The 24,077-nt window shown below is 38.6% G+C and overlaps 1 protein-coding gene across 1 annotated transcript; it reads right to left on the bottom strand.

Annotated features, from left to right (window-relative positions):
* Positions 1-1,039: 1,039 nt before the first annotated feature.
* Positions 1,040-23,849, bottom strand: DNA2 (DNA replication helicase/nuclease 2). The gene is made up of 21 exons (XM_074874272.1): positions 23,756-23,849; positions 22,671-22,850; positions 21,450-21,633; positions 19,929-20,074; positions 18,258-18,383; positions 17,151-17,370; positions 16,499-16,616; positions 16,035-16,200; positions 14,600-14,794; positions 13,418-13,648; positions 12,813-12,929; positions 12,613-12,722; positions 11,429-11,538; positions 10,218-10,442; positions 8,954-9,147; positions 8,761-8,850; positions 8,481-8,673; positions 3,946-4,035; positions 3,166-3,348; positions 2,888-3,034; positions 1,040-2,249 (listed from the first exon to the last, which is right to left on the bottom strand). The coding sequence occupies exons 1-21, from the start codon at positions 23,764-23,766 to the stop codon at positions 2,193-2,195; spliced, it is 3,093 nt and encodes a 1,030-aa protein (XP_074730373.1). The 5' UTR covers positions 23,767-23,849; the 3' UTR covers positions 1,040-2,192.
* Positions 23,850-24,077: the final 228 nt, after the last annotated feature.

The following is a 24,077-nucleotide window of genomic DNA, read 5'->3' as shown; positions in this document are numbered from 1 at the left end:
TTTTCCTCTCCCCTCGTGAGGCACAGCTAACCAGAAAGCCCTCGAACAAAAGGGTGTGCCTCCCGCCTCCCCTGGCCCCACTGCAGACACTACACACACGACAGCACAGAGTAAGGCTGTCACGGCCTCGGCCTGCAAGGAAGGACAGAAGGACAAGGGCAGCACGGGGATAGAACACAGCCCCTGGCGACAGGGACCCTTCTGCTGTCCCTGATTCCCACCTCTTAAAGAAGGAACCTACACCTGTAAACATTAAACAGTCCTTGTAATCAGGCTCTGATCCTACTTGTCTGGCATGAAACTTTTTTTTTTGAGAATCCCAGCAACACACAATGCACTAAGTCAGCGCTGAACCTGGGGCTGTAGGTTTTCCAGCAGTATGGATGACTGCTTCTGCAGGAGAAGGCTGTTTTAAAGACAGCAAACAGAAAAAAGGGATTATTTTTACTTTTACAAGATATTCCTTTGATATCTGTATTTATTAGGATGCAAAAGCATTTTAGAGAATCACATCTCAATTTTGTTTGAGATACCACACTAAAACATTGTTTAATCTGTAGATCTCTGCTCAATCTCATTTTTACCCTGGAAGAAGAAAGGACACATTGTAGAAGTAGATATGGAAATATGGGTTTGTTCTTGTGCCCATTTCTCATGCAACTTTGTGGAGGGATGGCAGTACTTCTAATTTATTTATTACCTTTTTAATATGCAGATTTATTATCTTTTAAAATGCAGATCACTTCCTGGATAAGCATAATTTGGTGTAAGAAAATAGATAAGCTAAATCTTAAAACTTTTGTAGACATAGATCCTAAACATAGGAAGAAAAACTTTCCTACACAAGGATGTTATTCTGAAATCACTACAGTAATGAGAGTATATTTTTCTGATCTTTTGAAAGATTGAAGCACATACAGTTGAGGAAGAGTGTATTTTCACCTAAGAGAATATCTTGTCAACTATTCAAATTTTTCACACTGTTCAAAATATTTGTATTATATAAAGCAAAGTATTAACAAAGTATAAACAACTATAACAAAACCAACATTAAATTTTTATTTCAAACATTAGAAAAGTTAGGGAGCAGTTTAAAAGAGTGAAAATGCCCACACAACATCTAGAAGTTGTCTGCAACTATATGTACCCAACCACTTGACATTGATCCAAGAGAAACAAATACTAATGATTTTGAAGAACCAAAAAAAAAGTGACATTTCCACCAGCAATCTTGGAAAGAAACTTCTCAGTAACAGTCTAGAGTATGAGGTAGCAGAAAACTAAAACAGATCTGTCAAGTAAAGGATATTATTATACATATACTATCATCTTTACAAAAAAACAGAACCTGAACATGTAAACTTGGTCATTGAGCTGCATCTCTAGTTTTGTTTCTTGGAATTTTTTTTTGAAGAAAAGACTACAGATCAGATAGTAAAACTCTGGTTTCAGTTATGATGTGCAACTGGGCAGCATTTCACTTCAACCGATTTATCTGCTAAATACGTTAGTTCATAAAAGGGAATTAAGTGAATCAACATCACATTTCTCCCAGATGTATACAAAATCAAGGGACTAGAAAAGTCATCAAGAGATCTTCATGAGAGATTAATTACATTATGTATATAAATATAAAAGACTTCAGTATTTTAAAATGCAGAAGTACACTTTAAAGAATGTGAGGCTTTGAAGAGGGAGAGAAGTTTTTTCTAATTTTCAAACAGCACAACAACACAGCATCGTAATTAGGAATTCTAATAAATGCAATTACTGTATGTAAACTACTTCTTAAAGTCTTTGAAACCAAACTGAGCCCAGAAAACTGTGACTCAGTGCAGCATTGGTATAGTCCCCCACACTGCCTCAAGTGTTTCCCCATGCACTTATGCAGATAACTGCTTGTCAAGATAAAAGTGAATAATGAAGTAGCTATCCAGTATCTGAATGACCGTAACACTTCATATTTGTTACACATTCACCAGTACTAAAACGACAAGCTTAACAATCAGCTTAAAGAAACGTGGACTCTTATTTTACTCAAAGAAAACCTTTAAATTAATCAAATGTGATTTCTATTTTGGCTTCATTCAGATTAACCAGTGCACATTAGCACATACCCCCCTTAACTAGTTATTTACATTCAGCAGCAGCAGAAGATACACAAAGGCCTGTAAAATTCTCCATCTTCACAATCATAAAATGTTACACTTGCAGATACTTTCATGAGCCCCTGCTGGAAGATTGAAGATGTAGCAAGTTAAGGAAGCATTTTGATATAACGTATTACCTGCACAAAAACACAAAACTTGTTTCAATATGTATTGGTGTTTGCAAAGAAAGCAGCTAAGGAGGTCTTTCCTATTTAAATAGGTGATAGAAACAGCCATAGCTAGAGCAACCTCAGTACAATGCCAAAGAAAAAAAAACCACCCCACACCAACAAGTCATCTGAAAGTTCCACCACTTTCCATTCCAGTGACATCATTCATGAACTGTTCTCTCACCAGATGTGTTTAAATGCATGGTACTTCCAAGGAAAACAAATCACACTGACATTAAGATGCCAAGAAACTAGGATGACAAAAAAATGCAAAAGCATTAAACATTAAAAATTTGGGCCTCAAAATTAAAATAAATTTTGTCAAAGTTGACTTACAAATCAGCATGGACTTTTATTTCTACTTCTGACGACACTGAAGGTTCTAGATCCATCCATTAGCTTGATCTCAAGTACATCTGACATATTTAATTGGCACATTTTGTACTGTGTTGTGAATCAGTGTCACAAGCGTAACCTAAATAATTTATCTTCCCGTCCTTATCTCAAATCTCAAGTAGTCAATCTTACCTTTCCCCTTTCACAAAACAGTGTGGAGAAAAAGGATATCATTGCCTCAGACTGCAAATGGCAGAGCAGCTTCTCTAAGGGAGGATAACGGCACAGGGATGGAACGCAGCCCACCATGATTAGTTTGTGCTTGGCTCTTGTGATAGCAACATTAAGACGTCGCCAGTCCTTCAGGAGGGTGCCAAGCTGTTAAATAAACATAATATGCTTTTATGTTTCCTACTGGAAATTCAGGATTTAGTGTAGATGGATGCATTTTGAAAATGAGGTTTTTAACTATTAAAATGACTGAAACAAAGTTAATATGACCAACTTACATTGTCATCATTGCTGTTCCTAACGAAAGATACAATTATGATACTTTTGTCTCTTCCTTGGTATTTGTCTACTGTGTTGACTTCCACTCTGTTCTCCTTCAATTTTGCCATCAAATCAGTGATTGTTTTTAGCTGATGTCTGTATGGTGATATAATGCCAATGTCTGAGGACTTACAGCCAGCCTGAATGTAGAAGAAACAGAAGAACAAAAAACCTGTCACTGCAGTTCGCTCAGGATACTCATTACTGTCAGAAGACCCTCAAGGATTTCCTTTTTTTTTTTGTTAATATATGCTACAAGATGCTACATCTACACTAAACTGTCAGTGGAACTCTAGGTATAACTGGTACTCACTAAAGAAAATAGAAAAATATTAGTAACTGCAAGCTCCCAAGCTTGCACAAAGACAGATAGCCTTGAAATCCTCATTTTTCTTTCCTCAGACTGTGAGGTGAACATTCAGAAGTCCTAGTCTGTACTACTCCTGAAGTTAACTAGATGAAATAAGGAAGAAAGGCAAATTCTCTCCCCTCCCTCACAAGGAAGTCCACATCTCTTAAAAGAATTTGGCATCCAGCTTTTTTTGAATCCCAAATCCAACCAGGCAAGGGACAGGGAACTGAATGCAGACCTCAAGCTCCTCACTGTACTGACACATAGCCAACTTTAATTTATCCTTGAGTTTATTCCTCAAAGAATAACCCAATACATATAGTGGTCATTACTATAGCAATGGAAAAGCTGTCCCTTAGGACAATGTAATAAAGTAAAAAGATACCTTAATAAATAAGGATGTGAGGAAGAGTACTAGTTTAGCTTCTGTTACATTACTTACACCACCTTTTTCTGCATGTTCTGGTGCTGGGACCTTTAAAAAAAAAGAAAACAATGACTCTTGCTGTCTACAATGGCATACTGTATTCTGATCCCTAACTCACTATCATATGTGTTTTTACAGTAACAGGTTTAACAAAAAAAATAAGGCTAAATGACAAATTTCAGAGAATCTAAGACCCTATACTGTAACTTCAGAATACTGCATTTGCAAAACAAGTTGAAACAATCTGCTGAACTGAGTTTCTGGTACTAGCAAGTCACCTTAAACTGCCAAAGCTTGATCATCTGACTTTTCAGTTGTGGAAAAAAAAACCAAAAGGTTATTTCCCTACCTGACAAAGTAAAAGAGCAAACTATACTGTACATGGGACTTTTGTTTTAAGGCTGTTCACACAATGAGGTTTACAGCAAATTTTCCCCATTTTCATGGCAGCAAAGTCTTTTTTTTTTTTTTTTTTAATGTTTGAAGCCTACATTTAAACCTACAGGAAGAACTATCCAAAATGGTAGCATTAAATTTAACTTCCAAATTTTAAAAAAAAAGGATTCACTGAATTTACCATCTCTTAACTATTAATTCCCTTTCCATGCATGATTGAGACCAGAAAGCCAGGAACAAGCTTAGAATGTAAACCCTTGCCATTTTGATATCACAGTTTTATAATTTATTCTCTTTGCTTAGCTCTTGCCTTCTCTAGAGTTTAAGTAGTATCATTAGTGATGAATGTGTCCCTGATGTTATCCTTCAGTAGACTGGCATGCAGCTAAACATCCGGGGTCAAAGTAACAAACCTCTTCATTTAAAAACAGTCTAAACTGAGCATACACTAAATCTGCCTCTGCTTTCTGGCTCTGAATTCCATTAGTACCTTATTCATTTACTGCCACTTACTGCTTTACCCATTCCACTATTTGCCTCTGTTACTAGTGACATACATCAAGTTTGTTCTCTTAGATGCCACTTTGTTCAGCTTTCCTTTTCAATTTTTTTGACAGTATTAACACTTAAATGGGAGGTGGTACAGTCTGACTTAAAGCAACACTCAGAATCCTACTGCAATTCGTTTTACTTCTCCAACTACCCACCCCAATATCACCTGAATGGCTGAATTTGGAGATCGCTATAAACGTTTAACACGTGGGTCAAGTAACACACAGTTGTTATATGTAAGAGTATTCCGGGTAAGTGGTTGCTTGCTAGAGCAGAACCACTGCACATGCAGAGAATCTGACAGTGTACAACATGCATCAAAAGCTTCACAAATCCAGGAACTCAACTGACTGGATAGCTCATTAAGTGTAACCTATGTTCAATGCTTAGCACACTAAAGCACTGCAAATGAACAAAAAGATTCAAATAGAGATTGACAAATCTCTATGCAACACTGCTGCAACTCTATATAGAGGTCTTCTTGAGGCAGCACATATATATATTAATAGTAGGCTACTGCATTCAGAAGTTTATTTTCGGATTCCAGCCACATACAAAAAAGTAGTCTGTATTGTGGTGCTTAAGTAGGGCACTATACACTTCAGCAAGAATCCTATTTTTCTGCAACATGTCCTCCAAGCTTCTTTTACATGACACTGTGTTCTCAGTATGTTGCGTAGATTATAGAAGCAGAAAGTATCTTCCTTCATATTAGAAGATTCCATTGCCTTTTCCAAAATAGCAGTTTCTCTAAAGCTTGTCTCTCAACAGCTACACACCTTACTACTTACTGTAAGATAACTTGTTTTCACACTGCCATCGTGCACTCAGTCTAACTGTTATGACCTGTCACATCACAACTGAATTAAGAGCTAGTGTTATAGCTGTGCTGTTGGTTGGTTGGGTTTTTTTTAAGATTCACTATTCCAAAAACATCACACCTAAGAAGCCTCCAAATTTGCATGTGCTCAAGTTTTCTTCAAGCAGAAAAGCACTGTTTTAATGAGCAGTTGGTTTCTGTCCACATTAATGTAGCCAAAAACTATACAAAAACCATTTTAGGGGGAAAAAGTTCTAAAAGTTAGGTCATGCTTATGGTAACACATGCTTACATTTATATTTATTATGTTCACACAGTACACAAAAAAAATGTCAACAAAACCAACTTTGGCCTAGAATTACTCAGAAGAGTGGCATTAAATCAAGGATACAATTTTTCAACATTCAGACCCAATGTCAGAGGAAGTGCAGACTGAGATAAGGTTTCGCAGGAAAGGAACAAATAGATTTCTGATTATTGTCACGAACATGTCACATTATTAAACAGAAAACAAGAGGCTTTTTTCTTTTTTAAAAAGCACAATAAATGAAAGCTTCCTAGTGGTGTCATATGATATTTTTTCCTCTTTCTCCCCTTTTGTATCCTTCCATGTTTCTTCAGAAGCTTTTCTTGGTTACACTACCAACAACAGTATACAAGGAAAAAAAACACTTGAAAGTTAAAGAAGACAAAATAAATGCCATTTTTATCTCTTTTTGTGTTTGGTGAGGGTTTGGGGTTGCATTTGGTTTGGGGCTTTTTTTGTTCCTCCCCCCACCCCCCCCCACCCCCCCCCCCCCCCCCGACTACATGAAGCTTTGATAGGAAACTCCAAAATCAGACAGAAAATCTCCAGAGACATGTGACAGGCCGGGTGATGAATGGATTGAGAGCAGCCCTGGGGAGAAGAATTTGGGGTGTTAGTGGATGGAAAAGTGACTGTGAGCCAGCAATGTGCGCTCGCAGCCCAGAAAGCCAACCGTGTCCTGGGCTGCATCAAGAGCAGTGTGGCCAGCAGGGTGAGGGAGGGGATTCTCCCCCTCTACTCCGCTCTTGTGAGACCCCCCCTGCAGTGCTGTGTCCAGCTCTGGGGCACCAACATCAGAAGGACACGGACCTGCTCGAGCAGGTCCAGAGGAGGCCACGAAGATGCTCGGGGGGCTGGAGCACCTCCCCTATGAGGACAGGCTGAGAGAGTTGGGGGTGTTCAGCTGGAGAAGAGAAGGCTGCAGGGAGACCTTAGAGCGGCCTCCCAGTACTTAAAGGGGCTACAGGAAAGGTGGGGAGGGACTCTTGATCAGGGGTGTAGGGATAGGATGAGGGGTAACAGTTTCAAACTGAAAGGGGGCAGATTTAGATTAGATATGAGGAAGAAATTCTTCCCTGTGAGGGTGGTGAGACACTGGCACAGGTTGCCCAGAACAGCTGTGGCTGCCCCCTCCCTGGCAGTGTTCAAGGCCAGGTTGGACTCTGAGCAACCTGGTCTAGTGGAAGGTGCCCCTGCCCATGGCAGAGGGGTTGGGACTGGATGATCTCTAAGGTCCCTTCCAACCCAAACCTCTCTATGGTTCTAGCCTGAAGTGTCAACAAAACAAAGAGTATTTTGGAAAGTGAAACTTCCCTGCTGGTTCTATAAACAGAACAGCTGTCTTATAATCAAGATGGGCTTTCTAGGGAAGAAAAAAAAAAAAAGGAACAGAAACTCTAGCTTTCACATTACCAGATTTAGTATAATTAATAAATGAACAGTGTATAAGCCAGTTTCCTACTGGAACAAATATCTTCCCTGGGACCAACTGTCTGCCTTTTCTGTGAAAGGCACAGCAGCCATTGAGACATTCCTGTTCAGTTTAGGCATTTTTAGAAATTTCTCCAAGTCTCTAAAATAAACACTGTGTTTCTTTTCAGATCACTGAATAGATACTATCAGAACTGTTATTAAAAAAAAAATCCTGTAGAACATCCTGGAGAGCACAGAGATGGGAGAGGTTTTTTAGAGTCAGCATAAGAGATCATCAGTCAATACAATTATTGTCAAAACGTAGTATTAACAGGAATCAACATAAAACCTGTTAAAGAGGAATATTGACTCAAATATTCATAATCCAGTCACTACAGTGACAGCAAGTACTAGAGACCACAAATATGTACTAATGAATATTTTTCCTCATTTTACTTAGAAGTCTGGGGGTTTTTTTGCATAATTCTTATCCACTTGAGCTTTATTTTTCTGGCAAAAATTTGAGTCTCATGAAAGGACACACCTAAACCAACTTACTCCTCCCTCACACTTCAGTGTGTAAAATATCTGCAAAATTCAATGGAGAATTACAATTATTCCTGCCCCTGGCACACAGCTTGGACACCACTGACCCTCACCCACTGGAAATGAGATCATTCTGTGATTGCAGGGCCATCCACTACGGCTACACACTTTGAGCTACATTCCATATGTGAGAACAAAGTTTGTAGTACATTCAATTTTTTTTCTGAAATATTATCTGAATTAAACTTTTCAGCTGCTCTTAGATGCAGTGTTTTCAGCAGTTGTACCAACCCAACTGATCATCTATACTAACAGCATTTTTGCGTGTTGCACATTTTACTAGAGAATTATTTTAGTTACACATTTTACCATACCTAAGCTGTATGGTTTTACATGTTGACTGTATTGAGAACTTGCATCACAAATACGATTTTGAGAGAAGAACATAATGAACTTTACCTTTTCTGTGTTCAGAAAACATACAGGTGTGTCTGGATCAAGTACTTCTTTCAACCATGTTTTTGAAGCATCTGCAACGTCCAGTTTCAATTTCTTTAGGTTGGGCAAGTTCACAGTGGCATTTGACACCTTCTCTGAGCCACATTCCAGTTTGCCTTCATACACTAACATGTTGCTCAGTGACATAATTTTACTAAAGATTTAAAAAACAAGAAAATGTGTCAAATCTTAAAGTTTCAATCCCACATTAAAACCCCAGCACAATAAGTGTTTAAAATACCTATTCATTCTGTATTGCACAGTTAACTGGACAACAGCATTTTGGTTTTGTTCCAGCCTTTTAAATAAGCTTTCACTCATGCCAAGATCTCTGTTACAAAACAAAAAAACAAAACACAGTGTCAATCAAAACACTGCAAGAGCCTTCCCAGAATTCACGTTACTGATAATTGCCCAGCAGCATTTTACCTTACCTTGCTTCTGCATTCAGTACAAGTGGAGGCAGCTGCTGATGATCCCCTACCAGCACAAACCTTTTGGAGCAGAACAGTGGGCCCAGACAGATGAGCTGGCTTATTTGGGAAGCTTCATCAACTATACAGAAATCAAATTGCTTCTGAACAAAGATGGGGTGATTTACTCCCATGCAAGACGTTGCTACCACTGGCTGAAAATTTAAAGATAAGATACATTTTATATCCTTTAGCACTATGTTTTCCAGGTTAAAAGAAAAAATAATATTTCCCATTAAACTAAACTAAAATATAAAATAAATTATTAATACTTGAAATGGACCAGCACACCTTACACACACATTGGCCTCACATAGTCTTGCACTGATTCCAAGTGACAAACAAAAACTTTAGAGCAGGTTGTTCCTGCCATGTGTTCAGAGTGGTATCAGGTTCTATGCATATACAATTCATAGAGGGTGCTGAAATGACTACTGTAGAAAATTATGTGGTTTGTGGTTTTTTTAAATTCCAAAGAGGTAATAAAACAACAGCAGCAGCATGGTTCTTCCCACTGCTGTGCTTCCATTGCAATCCAAAATGACTAAAATATGAAACGTTAAGTCACTTCCCTTAGGATTTCAATCGTTCCCCTGAACTGTCTATTTACAAAAAGTAAGTGGCAGCCTTTGTAAAACTGGCATTTACTCCAACTACCATGAAACTTCATTCTTTCAATGAATTTAATTTAAAACCGCCACTGACTCAGTTTACCCAGCTCCCATTACAGTTTGCAAGTCACACGGGCAGCACTGATCTTTCAATCAAAAATTGGTGTTTGGCCAGGTCAGCTCCACAGCACACCACTTCCTCTTCCCCTTCTGCCGATTGTACAAATGGCCCAACGAGCACAAGGGGGAGGGAAAAAAGGACAAACAGCAGCAATACGTGAGTGAAGATAGAGGAGGTTGCAGCAATTAATCACCACTCCCACACAGGTCTCAGATAAAAGCACTGGAGTCTTAGTAACTTATAATTGTAAGTAATAAGTCCCATTGTGTGGACATAAACAATGCTCTTCAAGTTTCAGACTGTTAATGTTGGTCATTATTGGCTATAAAGAAATTGAAGCGATGCAGAGATCGAGTACCTTTTTTGGCTCAGATTTCTTACAGCAGTAACATACCCTTAGAATGGGTTCCTACTCTGCAGCATCCAAACAACCAGAATACTAATGTAATTATCCTTAATAATTTGCAGGGCTAGCAAAACCCACTTTTCTCACCTGACTGCTATAGACCTCTTCCAAATCTGTTACAGATTTAATTGATTTGGACCTGAAAATTTCTTCTTCTGTAAATTTCCGTATATCTGGATGAACCTTCTGAGCTCGCCCCAAGCGCAAGAAGCCAACTTTGAATTTGGCCAGCTTTAGCAGGATATTGTCTACAGCAGTGTGTGTAAAACTTGTCAGGAGAACACTGAAGCCACAAGCAGAAAGAATTCTCACCTAATGGGTGGCGAAATGAAAGAAAAGAGAAAGTTACTAGTTCATGTACAAGAATCAGCAATATGATGTTTAACTAGGTGAAAAGCACGAGAAGTTTTGGAGGGAGTCAAGTATGACTTTGTTTCTATCAGTCTTTCTGGCCAGTTCTGCCAGTTTGCTATTGTCAAAGCAATATGGGCAGCAGACCTGATGGTTCTCATCAACAGCAGGCTCACTGCGCCCGCTGCAAACAGAGCGCTGACAACATCCACGCACGCTCACAAACCGCGACCGCGAGGAAGGAACCGTACCCCAAAGATCCCCCGCACCGCAAGAACAAGTCAGGCAGCCCGTTCCCACACACACTCTTCTCCATGACAATTTAGCCACAACAGATTCAGTAGAATGAGCTGATCTGACAATAGCAGTAGCTGCTTGCTCTCCAGCCTCCTCTTTCCCCATGAGTTGATGACAACTGGAAGTGAGAGGACACTGCTATTTCAAGAAACTCGTTTGGCCCACAGCCTGATTCCAGTATGCTCCTAGAGTCCGTTCCTGGGGAAAGGGAACCAACTAGAGGAGATGGCTAGCAGGCTGCACATAGCTTCAGCACCACGGGTTTATACAGTTTACGGTGGACAAGTTACTGATTTCCCCAAGGAGTCCCTTGTTTTGAGCTGTAACTTAGGATTTGAGGACTTGATATTTGGGGCCGAAGAATTTTACATTAAAGCGTCACAGAAATGGTTAAATATCACACTTCAATCTCTTCCCTCCCACATATATTCCTACACAAGCAAAAGAAAACCCTACTCCACAATATACATTTTAGTTCTACCAAATATAAGTTCTTAAACCAAAAGAAATGTTTTCTTTGCAATTACACAGATACCAGTAGACTAAGTCATGACAATTTTTTTTGGACAGTATGCTTTATACACACTTTGTTTAATGCTATCCTCTAAATCTCACCAAAAAAATTTAAACATCAAGGTACACAGTCTTACTAGAGCGCATATTGTAGTAGTTTTTCCTGTTCCAGGCATACCCACAATAAGTGTGTAGTCTTCTGAAAGAAGCACTTGCTTCATCGCCTGTTTCTGAGGCTTATTTAAACCTTTAAGAAGAAAAATAAAAATTAAATTTCTACACTTGATAATTATGGTAATAACTGCTGAAGTTAATGAAACAAAACTAGAGTTTCCTTCTCCAATAAAGCCCTTAAAGAAACTAATTGAGCAGAGGAAGTCTGTAGGTTCTAATGAAGTAATGATATTAGACGTAATACACAAGACACATAGTACAGGGTCTGCACTACAGTCCTAGAAATAAATCACTGAAGACATTTTTATTCTTAGACATTTTGTGACTTTTTTTCCTAATGTCCTAAATGACCGACTCCATGTGATATTGTGCACAGGCATTTCTATTTTATCATACCCACTTTCACATTCAGACATACTGCTCAGAGCAAAGGGAAATGAGCTGCACATATAGCATCACCTTGTTTAGAAAAAACATTACATCAGAGCTGTTTTTCCCCAGTGATGCAAACCAGTACTACGTTCCACCTCTTTGGACTATGTAAAGCTCAAGTTAAAAAAAAAAAGTCTTCAGACTGAGTTTTTATAAAAAGTTCTATTTGCTCTAAGACAATTCAGTCAAATTTCTGTTTTCACAAACAACTCTGTCAGAAAACAATGAAATATTTTCACCAAATGAGACACTGCCACATACCTAAGCAAATTTTGTTTTTAAAGAAAAAAGCGCCACAAAGCATCACACACTACAGAGCAGTCAAGTCAGCAAGATTATACAAGTGAATGGTTTCACCAAAACCCATCTCCTTCCACTCCCTCAAAGTCTGCTTCCTCTATCCGAGAGCCTTCCCCATTCCTTCCTTCTGTAAACGTTAGCAAGGCAATCGTACCGCACACTGTTTGAAACTGCAAGCTGCAGCAACTAAGGAAAACAAAGTTGTAAACACATACCTGCGTCAGGTCTTCCAACTAGTTTAAGACTAATTTAATCACAGGAAGACATGCAAGGTAAGAACTTGGTTTTAGTTTTTAAGCAGAAAACTATCACTAGACCTCAAAGCAGGAAAACACCCTTACATTTAGTGGGATAAATGCTTTGGCTATAGAGACCTACTACCAAACACAGGATTTGGGGGAAAGTAACTTTGTACCCTTTAGAATATTTGCAACAGTTTCCTTTGCTTCTGGAGGAAGGACAGAGCTCAAATGCTGAATAAAACGTGGTTTGTGGAAGTCAATTATCAAGTTGCGGAGCCTTTCACTGTGGATAAAAAGAAACAGGAAAGAGTCATCAGTTGAGAAACTTTATCCAAAAATACTGAAAGTGTGAAATTAATTTGATTTTTGATACCTGACTGGGGAATCTTTCATCAGTTTAGAAAGGTTTTCAAAAGGGACTCCTATACCAAAATCTCCTTCTTCGTGATCCAACCTAAATATGGTGTTCTTAGGGAGCTTTGACAAATTCCTGAAAGACGACAGTAACATGGACAAACTAATTCTGTTTACAAGCTGTACGCTGAGGATTAAAAACTTAGTAGTAAGTGTTAAATGATATCTTCCAGTGGTCCCAGAGTGAAACAACAGCTAGAACAAACACACTACTAACTGATCTAAATAAAACATGATCAGAGCCAATTTAAAGACAATATAGTCTGAATAATGAAAATTACTATTAACACAGTAACCACTGTATCCATACAGTCTCATGTCAGAGACATAAGGAAATGGAGTTTGCAAGCATGCTTTCATTCCAACAACCTAGTTAAATACACAGGTATACACACTGACCAAGCCATGACATTTTCCATCAAGGTAAGAGAATTTCTGAAGGGTGCTTCCCCAAGCCCAGCAAGAGTCAGAACACATCAGAGCTTTTTGGACACCTAGAAGTACCATTCCTGAAGCCAGTATCGTAGTGTCTTCAAACAGATATTTTTCCTTTTGTTCTATTACCTGCCCAACAAACAGGAGACTTTTGTCACACCGACTTCTCTAACGTAGCCAGTAGCCAAACCAAGTAAACCATTTTCCTCTCCACTCACAACCACTCGATCACCAACCAACAGGTTTGTTCCAGGTATAACACCATTTCTACGTTGGAAAAAATGTAGATACTGTCCCTCAGAAATTTCCTGCACTTCATCAACTCTGATCATGTTTCCAACACAATCTCCAGCCTTCTCTCTGAAGATATTAAAAAAAGAAATATGTTTCAATATTAATATCCTCTCAGTAAGAGAAATATAAAAAAAAACCCCACAAGTAAAAGAGCCATACCACCCACAACCAACCACCAGAACCAAAATAGAAAAAAGAACCCCCAAAAAAATACCCCCAAAACACACACAAGAAACAGGAAGATTAAATAGTCACTTCACAATAGTCACTTTGACCAGAAAAGGATTGTAAAAATATGTAGAAACCTTGTACTTGTTCAGAGAACAGACTCCAATATTTAGGCTAAATTTATCTCTAATTTCCTTTTAAAAACCTAATACAGACATGCATGGATCCACTTCACTAAGATGTTCTGTGTTTGCTTATGGAGTTGCTTGTTTCACTTCAAACACCTCAGCTGCATTTCACTTCTACAGACGCCCTGAAATGAGCCTACAAACTGCCAAATATTTTTTCCACTGCTGCTAGACTAGGTGATGTATAATAACATGCTACTTCAGCCAATAAGAGCCCTTAGTCTGCTTTTATCCACGTGCACAGCCACGCCTAAAAGCATGGTTCAAAATGCATCACTGTTTGTCAAGTAAACCCTCAGGAAACCAGCAGTGAGCTGGGCTCACAGTCAGCACCCAGCCTCAGCCCCAGAGGCACAAACAGAATTATACCAATTCTGCTTCTGAAAACTGAGGCTGCAGTTCGCTGCTTCCTATGTGTGACTTAACAACAAAAAAACAAATATCATATTGCAAATGCAAACCCAGTAAATCTATTAGGCTAATGTCTCCATTAGGTCACATCTCTCAAAAAAACCTACCTATGCAGGTAACATATTTGACTATTTCTACCAGCACTAGAAAACATCTAGTTTTCCGCTAAGTGAAAACACCAGTTGGCAATGCCTCGTTTCCAGTTATTGAAGGGAACAGCATTTGTACCAGGTTAGACATTACATCTTACCTTTCCATGGAAGGTATCATCCATATATTTTTATATCCCTTTTTACCCTCTCCACTTTGCAGCTCCAGGGTTAACATTAGATACCACAGGCTGAAATACTCCAAGTGGGAAGGTTTCAGGTGCTGGGTCTCTCTTTCAATAATTGGCACCATAGCAGGAGGAAAAGACACACTGGCCATCTTTTGTTCTACAGCTCTAGAAATAGAACCAAACACAGGAAAAAGTCAACTCGTATCTTTTTTTCTTGCAAGTCTATATGTACATAATGCCAATCTAAATATATACTGTAACATACCAGATAGGATACAGATTCAACTTTATTTCAGTGATGATAGATTAATCTATGTTCACATGAACAGTCTCATATTAGTAACTTTATATCATCTCTGATTTTGAATTAAGGACAATAAGTTAGTCAAAGACCAATCAAAGACATTTCAAAGACAGTACTGTATACATTTAGATAGTTGATCTTTTATTTCTTTTTTGGTATCATATGAATACTATATTGAGATTTAGCTAAGTGAAGGGGATTTAATAGTTAATACACAAGCAGACAAGTCAATTTATCTCAGAACTAAATATCAAGACATTATACCTAATCATGTACACAAAATGCAAAGAGAAGAAAGTTGTTTCAGAAGTTAATTGTTACCCAGTTAGTAATAGTCCTGTTGCTACAACAACTGAATATTAGAAGCAATATTTCACAAAAACTAGTTTACAAAAGCATATCATGTATGTCCACAAAGCTAGCTCCTTTTGCCCCTTCAATTTTAAAAACAATCAGGCATTATATTTACATAAGATCACCCCTAAAGTTCTCCTGTTCTAACATATCTCATTTGATCTCTTCAGTACACAATTTGTTTTTATGCTGCACAAAAACCAGAACAATACTAAAACTTATAAGTTTTTAAAACAATAATGTTATGTGAAAATTTATCAAATATTTACTCATGTCTTCTCTTTAAAAGGAGATGCACTAACACTTCAGCAGAATAATATCAACGTATCATTACTTGTGTGATACCCCATAGGGAAACAATCTTCTACGCAGTCAGAGAGCTGTTGTCCAGCCATACATAATTCAGCCTCATAAGACTGCCCATTTCAAAGAGCTGCAAGAATATAGCTTTTTCAAATCATAATTATTAACTTAGATATAAATCTGTTATTGGCATCAAGTACTTTGTTGAGACTTATCTCAGATTTCGTCTTGCAGCAAGTGTATATGAGCGAACACATTAAGTCTCTGTGAGCTCAGGGACTTGCACTATAAAAGTTGCAGTGGGGTCTATGGAACATTCTTTTGGGGTGCAAGAGTCCTCAATACAGAAAAAAGGTACTGTCAACCATGACAGTGAAATCACAGTATCAAAAGTTACAATTATTCAAGCTTATTTTAAAAAACACAAGTGAAACTTTTTTTTACCTGCTGTATAGAAAGCAATTGTGTATTTGGGAGCAATATTTACAGGCTTGACTGTCATCGATTACAGGAGGCAAAGCAGCAAGCTGTGAATGCTCTTTTCCCACAGCAGATTTATACGTACTGTGCGTTAAGTAGAAGGCCACATGATTTCTTAACTTCATTAATTCTGTCAAGAAAAGAACAAACTAAGCAGATGTTTTGGGGTTGGTTTGTAATACCTTCTAACTCAAAAGTAATTAGCCATCAGCTTTTTAGTCAGTTAAGAGGTGAGTATTCATATAGCAAAGTCCTAGTAGAGTATTAATAAAGCAAGTTTTTAACATAATCTTACTGGAATTAGTAACATTAAAACAAGTGATATCTAAATAGAGCTATGTTCACAAGAGTAAACCTTCTAACTATTACTAAAGTGTTTCATTTTAATTAAGATAATTATGGTTTCTGGGGAAGGGGAACAACTTTACCTCTTCGGTCCATGCGAGTTCCTGAAACAGGGTACATAGTACCAGTTTTAAGATAAAGAAGAAATCCAGCTTCAGGATCCACTCTCCGTTCTAAATTCAACAATGTATAAAGAATAACCTGCAAATATTATATCTAAACTTATTACAATGTATTAAAAACAAAATACATTATAAGCTATTTAGTTTTTCCATTTTTTATATGGTTAAGCAGCCATTACTATCACAAGTAATCTAGAATCTGTAAGTAGTAAGCACCTAACCAAGGATTAAAAGGCATCTTCCTTAAAAGCTTGTAACAAGGCTACTACTTCTAGATCAGACCAGCTTTAGGGAAGGATGCACGACACTAATTCCTGAAGCAGTCTGCCTCAACCTAATACGTGAGTGTAGTAAGAGGAGATTAAAACCCAGATATTTCAGGATAAGAACTATAAATGTGTTTGGAATTGGCAAATGTATATACTTCTCACTCCTCAGTTCGCTTTCATTTTATATCAGCAGCTTTGGACATGCCAGGATCAGCCGCCATCCATAAATCTAGATTATACCACATACAAAGTGTCTGACATTCATAAGACAAAATAGGTCATCTAATAAAATAAAAAAGTATACATAGCCAACAACAGTGAAATTAGACATTTGGGTTTTGTACCTGACTTCTGTGCTCTATGGAATTAGATTCCTTGCCAGACTTGAGCTCTAACGGCATTATCCTGGACTGTACTCCAGACTGGCGATGGATTTTCACTCTGGCTGTAACATCAATCTTTCCCTTCAACCCAAACCTGGGAGACCAGATATTCTCTTCAATGTCTAAGATATCTACAATCTGTATCTTAGAATACAAATCTTCTGGTTTTTCATGACTTGACCTAGGAAGAAAATTAAGTCAGAAGTTAACAATTTCCCTTAATTCTTAATATTCAAATATTAAAGTGTGTTGTAATTAAATACCTTTTTTTTTTTTTTGCATTCTAGGTGCTCTTTACGTATGAACTTTGGAAATAAAGCACATCGAGTCTCATTCAAACTATCTTCCCATTAACAGAGAAAGTACCATATCAGAAAGTTACTTTAAATTGCACACTGGCATACAGTTTTCCTACTCACCTTAATTTCAAAGTTAAAAAAGAATCTTAAACTGTTTTTAATATTTTTTTCTTTTCTGAATAACCATACTCTAAAACACTTTGTTTCTTCGAAATGTTTAATAATATACTCTAGAAAGTAGCATACAGATTTTACTCAGACCTGCCATTTCACTGAAACTTTAAACGCTCTGTGGCTATTACAATTAACAGCAAGAAGTCATAGACAAGAAGAGCTCAGCAGCAGCTGAGTAAAATCACCATGTCACTGATAAACTGTTATCTTAGTCAAGAAGTACATTTGATTAACAAATAGTTTCACATTCCGATTTGTAGCCTTGCACATATTCACAGTAACTTCTAGCTTAGTAGATCAAATATGCTTCCTTTTCTAATTACTAAAATTTCTACTTCATACCACGCTGTTTACAAGGATTTTAAGACCAATAAGATCTTTATGTCAGTTCACTCTCAGTCTTAACATCTTCCCTGGTACTCACAATGGCAGCTAAACATGCAGGTCTCAAAATTAGCTATTTTGGCATTGAGGCCAGAATTGGCTTCATATCACTGAACAGATTTGCATAAAAAGTCTTACTCTAAAAATTAAAAGTAAAACAAACAGAATATACAAGGTAGAATGGTTCTAGTTTTTAATTCTGGCTTCTTACAGTTTTAGTTGCATTTTATTTTGGTTAGCTGGATTGTGCAAGAAGTCTTCTGCCCATTTGAAAAACGATGGTAAATATTCTTCCACTTCCTGCATTATTTCCATTTGTTTGAGATTTAAGTGATACCTAAAAAAATAAAGCCATGCACATTAAGGAGACAGAAATATTAGATCTGCTATTGGTACAAGATTTTGCCTCAAGTAACAACAAGATTAATGAAATAACTGTCAAGTTTTAATAAACATCCCTAAATTGTAGATGACAGATTCATTAAGGTTCAACTCAATTGACTAATTCATAGAACTATAACTGAACATCCGTTACAGGAGACAGAATACACTATGTTCATTTCTGACATAACTTTTGAAACGACAGGTGCAGCACAATGAAAGCATCAGTACAGTAGACGTGATGAAACAAAGCTAATAGTTAGATTGCAAGAAAGGAGTACCAGACTCATACATACATTTAAAAATGGCTATTCCTATGCTTTATGCAAAATTGAAAACATTAAAAAAAATTTAAAAAGACCTTTGCTTTTTGTCTGAATACACTGATGTGCTACTTGTTCTTCACATACATTTTGACAGGCTTCAGATCATTTTAATTGGAAAGGAATCATGATCCTCTGCAGTTGCTACAGTTACAAATACACAAGAAAGCAGAAGTCTCATTAGACAGAACCTAATCATGTGGCATTAGATAATTAAGTGCCAGCATTCACTGGAAATAACGTCATTATTCTACAGCAACAGAGAAATACAAGTGCATTTTGCACAAAAAGATTTATACAAGTGCAAATGACCACAGCCAGCACTTACGTAACTTACTTTTCAATCCCAACAAATAGCAGCCTACATATGCCAAGAGGAATTGCAAATCAAGTTTCATACAGAGGCCCAGAGTGACACAAAAGCCTGTAAATAATCTTAGCAGTCACAGTTCAAAACAGCTACCTTCTTAACAGAACTAGAGTAATACATCTGGTTACAGTTTTAACTTCCAACTCGTCTGGGGCTAACAGATACTGGCATTGCCCAACATACAATTTATAATACTCTAGATATAGGTTTTTTTTTTTATATGACTTGAAGTAGATTTGAAATCAAGTCTGCAATAAAATCTTAAAACTATGTTGCCATTTTCTAACGGAAATATGAAGTCTATTTATTTGGCTAGCATTTCTGTCAGCTTTGCAGAGAAAATAAGTTAAAGGTCCTCTAACAAGTGAGCCATTAAGTAACTTGATAAAGAATATGAAAACCTCAGACATCTCAATGCTTGGTCAGTCATGAGTTTCTAGTTCATCTCCTGAGGATGAAAATTAATTATGTTTGTCACATTTAACTCAGCTTTGAGAGAAGCCTGGAAATCTAATGCCATAAGCACTTCAACCTGCTTGGCCTGAAAGGAAAAACACTAACTACATATAGTTACTCCAGAAGCATAGTTCAGACCTATAGAAGTAGCTCAGCAGGGAAGGCAAATTAAATTACATTATGAAACAGGGAATCATCTTACTAAAAAGATACCCAAGTTTCATTAAGCAAGGTCATTTGGCAGAATATTCTCCCAATACTAGTGCCATATTTTTTAAAGTAGAACTTTACCTGCTAGTTCAAGTGTTCCTACCCTGTCTTCCAAACATAAGACACCTGCATTGTTACTTACATTTCTCTGAGATACTTTTGTCCGTACACAATTTTATTTGCTAGTTCTTCTACTTTTTCTTGTGCCAAGTGATTTGTTACTGATTGCTGGAAAATTTCATGAAGAATTGTACCAATGAGTGTTTGGCGCGAACCAGACTCCGAGCCCTGCAACAGATGTTATATAACACACATACACACATGAAGATTTATGACTACTTCATACCAACTTTTCTATTAAATTTCTGGGTTTTATTTGCTGCACATGATGGACTGCACTTGCAAGATCATTAGAGCTTTCACCTCGTTAACTAATATCTATTCAAACCTCACTGTGAAAACAGCTAAATTGAAGTGGATCTCTCCTATTGCTTCATCTCTCATTTTTATCCCAACCCTGATAATGTTAGGATACAATCCTTATGTGATTGATAGGTGAGAAACAAAGGCACAGATTAAAATGAATTTTGATCAAGTTTTGCCTGTGGCCAGTATTAATAGCAGTATTTCCTAATGCAAATACTTACCTTCACAATCGTACAGATATTATTTTTTGCATGAGTCAGTTTTCTCTCTGTTACCAACTCGCACAGAATTATTCCAAGTATCACCAAAATGGCTCAGAAACCCATCACCGGGACTGGGCTCTGTAGACTCATAAGAATTGAAAGTGGTAGTAAGTTACAACCTCTGCACGAGCTGCCACCAAACAACTGGAAATCTAATCATCGCGGTTTAAGTACGTACTGGTATCTTTTACAGACCTGGCACTTGTGAGTTGCACTCACAACTGGTGGGTGGTGTTATCACAGGGTCAGGACCCTCTGCATTGTCCCTCCCAAATGATTAGTTTACTCTCATTACTCTGCTAACGAAGGGCTGACACCATTTCACAGTCTTAATCTCCTGTACTTTATTTTCTTGTTTCAGTCCCAGGCTCCCAGCTGATTACCACTCCATTATGATTCCCTTTCCCATTTGGATTTATAATCCTACCACATCTGGAAGTTTTCCTCATCTGAAATTGGGAGCTGCTGCTTCTCTGCCACCCACATATCAGCAAGGATGCTACCACAAGAAACTTCTCTTTCCAAGTTCCAGCAGCTGGATTCAGATTCCAGAGTTAACCCACACCCATTCTTAACAGAATTGGCTGATTTTTTTCAGAGGCTTTTACCTTGGCCGAGTGTGGTTACTTTTTCATATGGTCAACAAGAGGCACATCCCTCACAAAGGATTCACATCCACACAAAATGTGGCAAGAGATTCTCAAAAGTGTTGCCAGAATTTTAAGTGGGAAGACCACTTCTTAGTCTCACTAGCTATATTAAGAATACAGAATTATTTCAGCCACAATTCTCAAAAAACACAAGTTCAGAGGCAGTTTTCATTCTAAATTGTTCTATGTTGTAAACATCATGAATAGCTAATGTCAACATTTTACAATACAGCATCTCAGCCAGTTTTAGTATTGAGCTAAACCATCAGTCTCAATGGAACGGTAACCCACTGAGACGCTTGATGCTCTAGAATTAACACTTACCCTAAACCTTTCACTCAGCACTGCTCTTCTCATACATCGAATACTATTTGATATTGTAGTGCCAGAAAGCAGCAGATCCGGGTAAAGAACCAGGTATCCAGACTGTTCATTTATGACCCAGGTACCAGAGCTACATTCCCCTTCTAAATGAATGATGTCTCCTGGAACAACCGGAACAGACTCCCTATAACACAACACATTTGAACAACCATTTGCAAGTTATGGACACAATGTATTAGAAATTAGACATTAATATATCAAATTCAACACACTTTGAAGCCGGAGGCTATTGTGATTCTTTTTTAAGAAGTTGATCTAAATCAATTCTGAAAGTGACTAAAGGAATTTTTACTGACAAAACTTTGATAGCTTTGAGTACTGGATCATGCATCAGGACAGCCTGAATGTAGGGGAATCCTGTTGACTTCAGGTTATTCCAGATCCGTGTACTGAGCCACTTCAGTATTGTTATGTTTTATACTGGCATACTACTTTTTTATTACATGAGATCTACCTTTTTACTTAACAATTCTGCTTGTTTCAGCAGCTCAGCAAAACCTAAAAATGTATTTATTGATTTAGAAGTGTCAGGGTTCAAGATCTTTATATTTTTTTCCTTCAAGAAATGGAGCCTTATACTTTTCTCCCATCTTTCAGGCCTGCATGCAAATGAAAAGCAGTGCCAATTAGTTTGTGCATGCCCATGTGTTTCAAAAGAGCTAGTCTTTTCTTCTGTAACACACCATGCAATGCACAAACACCTAAATTAGAATCCTATCCTTACTTGAAAAAACTTTTGCAATACAGCTCAAGCTAAGGTGATTTTAAGAGACTGAATAAAACCTGACATTTTACAGACATAGCTTTGTACCTTTACGTGTACAATGAGCATACATCATTTAGAACACTTCTCACTGTTGCAGGACAATACTTCAACAAAATAACCTGCTTTGAGTTTATTGTCTTGCTGTTTGTTAGTACAAAGACAAAATTTTAAGGTAGCAATAACCACTCAACACAAGTTACATGACATCAGTTCTCTCAAGATGAATATCCATTACTCTAGTATACTGACAATATTGCATTAGACAAAGGTTGTTTCAGCATTTCGTGTCACTTTTAAGACAGTAAAGCTCATCTCAAAGGCAACACAAAGAAAATTGACTTAATAATCCAGTATTTCATCCTCTTTTCAGACATCTACATTTCTGTATGGATTACCAGCCATTCCTAAGAATGCACAGTTGTGTATCTTCCTGTGACTCAGATGCTGTAATTGTCAAGTGTTTCTCAGGGTCACTTCCATTCCTCTGCATTACACTGACTTCCAACACACGGTATCTGTTGTTCAACCCATTCCTAAGTATTGTGTCAGGGGAGCCAGTCACTTTCTTCTGAAAGCTGAAGTAACAATTCATTAGTGCAAAGACGGGACACTATTTGAAAACAGCCAACCCATACCCAAGAAAAGGGAAAGTTTCGAGTATAAACCCAAATGTAACCCTCTTCAATTTTTATATACATTTAGCGGGGCTTTTTAGTTCTGTACAGGCAGAGTGTAGGAAAACTTCTCTCTGGTAATGTTTCCACATTATCTCTTTGTGTGACAGGGATGAAAAACAAGCATTCGGACATATGAGACATAAGGAAGGAGACATAAATATTAAGTTAGTTGCTGTTTACTGCAGCTAGGGCTTCCTTTTGGTGTCCATATATCTGTAGTCATTTAGAAGTTAATTATAACGGTACTGCAACCCTGTGCTTGTGAGAAAGCTTGTATCTCTTTGAACACTGTAAGCCACGTAAGAACCCCCACAATCACCCAAGTACATCAAACACAGAGAACTAACTTTTTCCCCCCTTAACCCCAACATAATTAGAAGGTTCAGTTTTCATCGGGCCAATAGCTAAAGTTTCAGATAGAGCAGTCACACCAGCCCCTCCCCTGACACCGAAGGGTGCCTGCAGCGCACCGGTGCGCAGGCAAGGACAGAGCTCGCACCAGGCGCCCTCAGCCCGCCCGTAGCCTGCCCTGCCCAGCGCAAACACCAGTTACTCGCTAAGCAACGGTTCTCACCCGTTACTCCGGGCAGCCCCCAGCGCTCCCCGCTTCTCTCCCCCACCGAGAAAAGCTTGCGCCGCCCCGTCCCCGCTGCGGCGGCCCTCAGGACCCCTTTCCACCTTCCCGCGCCGGGAGGGGCCGAGAGAGGCGCGAAGCAGGGGAGTAACTTGAAATTTCAAACCCCGGCGCTCGCGGCCGTCTCCGCCCACTTTGTTCATCCCCTTCCCCGCCACTCAGCCGCTACCTCTCCGCCATGAGCGGGCCCTCCGCCGCCGCGCACGGCTCGTCCCGCCTCAGCTCCGCCACCCGGCCCCGACACCAGCAGACAAGCAGACGCGGACCCCCCCAGCCCGGCGCCTCACAAGAGCCCGCCAGGCCGCCGGGGCGCAGGCGCAGAACTGCCGCCTTCCCCGCCGCCCCGGAGAAGCCCCGCCCCTCAGGCCTCCCCGCTCGGCCACTGGCTGGGAGAGCGCTAGCGCAGCCAATGGCAGGCGCCGGGAGGGCGGTTCCCCGCCGAGGCGCGGAGTAGCGCGCGGCTCCTCCGGCCGCTGCCGTGAGGGGCCTAA

This window comes from Strix uralensis, chromosome 7 (assembly GCF_047716275.1).
Source record: "Strix uralensis isolate ZFMK-TIS-50842 chromosome 7, bStrUra1, whole genome shotgun sequence".
Lineage (NCBI taxonomy): Eukaryota > Metazoa > Chordata > Aves > Strigiformes > Strigidae > Strix > Strix uralensis.
The sequence above is the reverse complement of the archived record's forward strand: the minus strand, read 5'-3'. Positions and strand labels throughout refer to the sequence as shown.